Genomic DNA, 6,000 nt, shown 5'->3' with positions numbered 1-6,000 from the left:
ACACCGGCTGATGGCACTGTGCAAGGCATAAATATCCACAACCCGACTCCTGAACAGCAGGGCTGATAAATCCATCTAAATTACCCTGCTGAGAAGACCCAGTGTTCAGTTGTGGGGAGTACGCCCCAAAAGGACAGTACCGGAAACCTCACACCACCAGAAAACAGTGTCAAGAGTCCTTCCCCCTTTAAGAAAACCAAGAAGCACTAGGCGAAAGGAAAACTCAAAACAGCCACCGAAGTAGCAGAAACAGGTGGAGGAGGAGCCAACATCACGACGATACGGACGTGCGGTCTCGATGTTCCGAGACCGCAGCCGATACTTTTGCCGCTGGGTGGTCCAATCGGACCTAAACCATCCCGCAGAGAGGGTGAACAGGAAGAATACGTCTGCCTTGCCCTGCGTTTGGAAACTAGTTATCCGGCAGTTCTCCAAGCGAGATAAGGTCCGTGCGGATAAGCACTCCTCTGAAAGACTGTTTGCTAAAGCCTGGCTGACTGTGAATGAAAGGAATTCACAGTCGTGTAAAAAAAAGGGGGTATGCAGAGACCAAGACTTTGTTTTATGCTTTTTAAGGAAGCCTGGGTCAAAACACATACAATCTCCCAACTCATCCTTCCTTCTCACTTAGGGACCTCTGCCCAAAGGCCTTGGGGTAAACCCCCCATCTAAGTGTTGCACCTACACTTAGGAATGGTTTCCTGGAATAGCTCCGTTCTCTAGCATTACAAGAGAAAGAAGAAAATTGTTTCGCTTCCAGTTAATATAAACGTTCATGTTTCTTGCAGAGCTGATCCCGACAGCCACCCAGTTGCAGCTCAAAGTAGCAGCGTATGGTACTTTGGTATGAAAAGGAAAAAACAGGGGTATCAAAAATGGAACTTATCCTGCTTCTCTCTGTAACATTCAGCTTTCTACAGGTTTGGGTTGCTTTTTTTAAAAAAAGTCTTCATCTGGCCCTGAATTACAAATACGAATCGTGATATATATTTTCTTTTAAAAAATCCCTTTTTAATGGCCCTTAGAGTCAAAGAGCAAAAAAAAAAAAAAAAAAGACTTGAATCTTCCAGGAGGGGGAAAAGCCTTGGAGGAAAAGTGTGAAAATGATCTCCTACTAAGAACTAATGAGACGAGGGAAGCTGCCGAGGAGAGTTTTATAAAGATGCAGCATCTGCGGGGGGGGGGGGGGGGGGATATGACTGAATGGAAAGTACAACACAATAGGAGAGTTGGAAGGGACCTTGGAGGTCTTCTAGTCCAACCCCCTGCTCAAGCAGAAAACGCTAAGGCGGTGATGGCAAACCTATGGCATGCATGCCACAGGTGGCATGCAGAGCCCTGTCTGGGGGCACGCAAGCTGTTGCCCCAGCGTATTTCACCACATATGTGTACGCACCTCTCACCGGCCAGCTGATTTTTGGGTGTCTGCCGCACATGCTCGGAGGATGGTGCACCCCCTCCCATGGCCCATTTTTGCTCCCAGGAGGCTGCAGGGAGACCTACTAGGACCAAAAATGTGGCACGAGTCACATGCACGGGGGACGAGTCACATGCACAGGGGGAGGGGGGAGAACAGGGGGGGGTCATGTGTGCATGCGCAGGGGGCGGGGGGGGGGGGTCATGCATGCATTGCATTATGGGTGCAGGCTTTCGGCCCCACTGCCCTAAGGTATACAGGTAGTCCTTGAGTTATGGTCGTAGTGGAGTTTGCACATCACGGTCATAACTCTTGATGGTTGTAAGGCAGGCTGGTCATTTGACCGACCTGATTTTAACATTTGTGTGTGTGTGTCAAGAGGACATCTCTAACCAAATGGAACTTTGAGGAACCTCAAGCCTCGGAGTCTCCTTTCCTTGGGGGGGGGGGGGGTCACTTGGAACCCTGACATTAACCCAAATCTCCTTCAACAACACTAACCAGCTCCCCCCAGAACACTACCTGATTTCTTGCCTCCCGGGGTCCGACAATTACCTTGTTTCCGATGGCTTTTTTGGGTGGGAAGTTAAAGCTTCGGACTTGGTGGTACCTCATCTGCAACTTGTGGTGAAGCCCTCGGAATTCCGTGTATCTTCGATAAACATTCCACTCGTCGTCTTTTATCCTGATGTACAGCTGTCAGGAAGAGAGAGAGACGAGATCAGTCGGTTTTATCCAAAACCAGGGTACTAGGTCGAGATCTTAAATAGACAAGGATACCAATCTGGCAACATTTCCCCCGGAACAACTACCAAAATACTTTGTTTGTATCGTGCTTTTTATTATTTTTACCAATCACCAGGGGTGAGTATTTACCTGTACGGCCCGATTCAGGTGAACAGGTAGCTCCGAAGATCAGGTGAGAGCGAACCGGTTCGCTCCAACCAAAACTCACCTATATTTCCCCCCCCTTTTTTTTTTTAGCCCAGCTGATAGGCAATGGATAAAAAGCTGTTTTGCCACACGTCAGCTGCAGTAGAAGGCACCGTATTTTTCAGAGTATAAGACGCTCCGAAGTATAAGACACACCTAGCTTTTGGGGAGGAAAACAAGGGGAAAAAATCTGCTTCTGTCTCCCAGCAATTTGCCTCCTTGCAACAAACAGCAAACAGCACTGACAATATACACTGTGGTGTATTTCTGTGCATGTGTGCCCGACCCATAGAAATAGCAAAGAATTGGAGAAATGCACATTACGGCAGTATATTAAATGTAGTTTCTTAAATGTAGTCCCACTAACTCGTCCAAATTATTTAAATAGATCTACTCTAAACATGACTATGTCGGGATCTAATTAGACAACAGGACACTGTTAAAATTCAGACTATACTTGTAGAGAAGCTGTTAAAATTGATGTGGCTTTCTGGAAGTATACGTTATTCTCTGCTATTTAAAAGAAGATACAATAACACTGGGCTTCTTCAGATCAAGCATTTATTTTAAAAAGCTTCATTTTGTTAAGTTGTCTAGAACAACTAATAAAGCAGTCTTTAAAAAATAAGTCTAATAATTTCAACATTCTATAGGCATTTATAGTTATTGACTTACCTCCTTGCAGCAAACAGCCTGATTAGCACAAGAAAATATAAATCTGCCTCCCAGCAATTTGCCTCGCAAAGCAAACAGTTTCACTTTCGATTTCAGCATGGGCTGATCATCAGCTGTTTCAGGCTGCAGGGATGGCCATAGCCTATTGCCGCCTCCGCAAGCCCCATTTTCCCCGTTTGCTGCAAGGAGGTAAATTGCTGGGAGGCAGCGGGCAAAGGGTGGGGGCTGGGCTACATTCAGTGTATAAGACACACCCAAATTTTCGCCCTCTTTTAAGGGGGGGAAGGTGAGTCTTATACTCCGAAAAATACGGTAAGTTTGTTAGCCGTGTTTTTCACCTACTACGCATGGGTTGTTAGACCAGTTGGATCACATCACTGCAAACAACCCAAAGCGGTGAACATATCCTACCCACGACAACAATTGACCCACAAATATCCTTTGCTAAGCAAGACAATTGTTAGTTTTGCTACATTTTACATCCTTTCTTGCTACAGTTAAGGAGATTGTTGCATTTGTTTAAGTTAGTCCGAGGAGAGGGGGGGGGGGGGGAGTGCAGAGAAGAGCAACTAAAATGATTAAAGATTAAAACATACGAACAACAGTTGCAGGAATTGGGTATGGCTGATCTAGAGGAAAGAAGGACTACAAGTGACATGATAGCAGGATTCCAGTATTTGAAGGGTGGCCGCAAAGAAGTGGGGCAGAGCACCAGAAGGCAAGATAAGAAATAGTGGATGGAAACTAATCAAGCAGAGAAGAAACCTGGAATTAAGGAGAAACTTCCTAACAGTTAACCCGTGGAACAGCTTGCCTCCAGAGGTTGTGGGTGGAGGTTTTTAAGAAGAGATGGACAGACACTTATCTGAAATGGTATAGGGCCTCCTACTTGAGCAGGGGAGCAGACTAGAAGATCTCCAAGGTCCCTTCCAGCTGTATTCTTATTGACTGACTGATTGATCGATTGATTGAAATACTGACAATCATTAATCCACTGCTACCAAGTAGGGCAAACATTAGAAGCACACCCTAAATTAGTTGATGATAGAAAAAAAAATAAGAAATCTGCTTTAATTTACTTCAAATTACTAGTGATTTGGGTTTGGTTTGGTTTTCTATAGGGACTGTTGAGATTCAGGAAATCATTATTTTATGGTAAGCATAAGTGCTCCCAAATTTCTCTTCACTTGACAGCTTAAATTCCCTGATTGCTAAATGCAACTGTCGCAAATGTCTGTGCTATTAATTTTGAGCCTGAACAAAACTCTAAGATCTCCGCAACGACAAATTCAGAAATGTGTGTTGTGGCCCACCAGTGAAGCTGGCAGCAGATTCAGACACTGAGGAGGTTGGGGAGGAACCTGGGCCAGTCCTGGAGTCTGGGGAAGGCTCTGAGGAGGGCTCTGTGTCGGAGGCAGAGAGGGGGCCAGGGCCGTATGGCAGCTATCAGCTGCCTTCAGAGTCAGACATCAGTGAGGCAGAAGAACAGCTGGAGCCTGTTCCCAGTGTGCGCATGCACAGAGTTGCCAGACAAAGGGAACAGCTAAAGAACAGGGGTCGACTTGGGAGTAAGGCCATAGGTGGACGATGAATGGCCCCTCCCAGAGGAAATAAAAGAGGAGCGAAAGGGGAGTGGAGTTTGCAGGAGACAATTAGTTCCCTTAATTGGTTCGTGACTCTCCGAGACTCCTTGCCAAGTTCTGCAGAGATCCGCCTGGCAGCTCTCCAAGCCAGAGAAGGTCTGTGACTGTAAATCCTCCCTGGAAAGACTTTGCTGGATGTGAATGAGCAGAATTCACAGTCAATTAATCAAAGGTTTTTTTTTTGATGGGACTAGGAGTTTGCTTCAGCCTCTTGGGAAGCCTCGGTCAGAACACGTGCAGTCCAATCCACGTGCAGGGTTAAAGTTTCAGTATCTCTTCGGCAGCATCCGGTTACCCAGAGCTATTCCAAATTATTATGGATGAATATCACAGCTCTGAAAGATTTCTGCACTCTTGCGCCGTGGTTTTCAATCTTTCGTATCTGAAGGCTTATAAATCATTTTCTCAACCACCTGGCTCCCACGAGGATGGAAATTTTTTTTTAAAAAAACTTTGTTCCAGAAGAACATAGATATGTGGAGAGGCAGCCTTTAGGTATGGTATTTATCAAGCATGGTAAGTTTTAAGGTCGTAATAAATGGGAATAGTTCCACAGCCAGGAGTATTGTGATTGTAATGGAATAAGTGAGAGACATTATTTGCCATAAAGTTAGCCTAGTATGCTTCTGCCCAAATAAGAGCCGAACTGGAAAAGTAGATTAACATATTCCAATATCTCAGGGGTTGCCACAAAGAAGAGGGAATCAAACTATTCTCCAAGGTACCTGAGGGTAGAACAAGAAGTAATGGGTGGAAATTAATCAAGGAGAGAAGCAACTTAGAATTGAGGAGAAATTTCCTGACAGTTAGAACAATTAATCAGTGGAACAGAAGTTGCCTCTAGAAGTTGTGAATGCCCCAACACTGGAAGTTTTTAAGAAGATGTTGGATAGCCATTTGTCTGAAATGGTATAGGGTTTCCTGCCTAGGCAGGGGGTTGGACTAGAAGACCTCCAAGGTCCCTTCCAACTCTACTATTGTATTATTGTATATTTTTATTGACGCATAAACGAGGAGAAGTCTCTACGGATACGAGGCAAGGGGCCCATTAAAAAAGGTAATGAATCACTTTACAGGGAGTCCTCGACTTACAGCCATTTATTACAGTCTGTTCAAACTTATACCCTGTTTCCCCCAAAAATAAGACCTCCCTGGAGAATAAGCCCCATTGGGCTTTTGAGCGAATGCGCTAAATTAAGCCCTCCCCCGAAAATAAGCCCTTTCCGAAAAATGCTGCAATGCAGCAGCAGCCATGAGGTGACCACACTCGCTGCCTGCACCTCAAAAATAATAAGACCTCCCCGAAAATAAGCCAAGTGTTTCAGAGGTGGA

The 6,000-nt window shown here is 45.3% G+C and overlaps 1 protein-coding gene across 1 annotated transcript in view; it reads right to left on the bottom strand.

Moving 5' to 3' along the window:
* SNX29 (sorting nexin 29) overlaps positions 1-6,000 on the bottom strand; it is a 146,720-nt gene that overhangs the window by 57,723 nt on the left and 82,997 nt on the right. Inside the window, exon 19 of the mRNA XM_081965909.1 lies at positions 1,973-2,113. Within this exon, the coding sequence (XP_081822035.1) occupies positions 1,973-2,113 (141 nt within the window). The remainder of the gene's footprint in view (positions 1-1,972; positions 2,114-6,000) is intronic.

This window comes from Natrix helvetica, assembly GCF_964273705.1.
Source record: "Natrix helvetica genome assembly, chromosome: 13".
In the NCBI taxonomy this organism is placed as follows: domain Eukaryota; kingdom Metazoa; phylum Chordata; class Lepidosauria; order Squamata; family Natricidae; genus Natrix; species Natrix helvetica.
The sequence above is the reverse complement of the archived record's forward strand: the minus strand, read 5'-3'. Positions and strand labels throughout refer to the sequence as shown.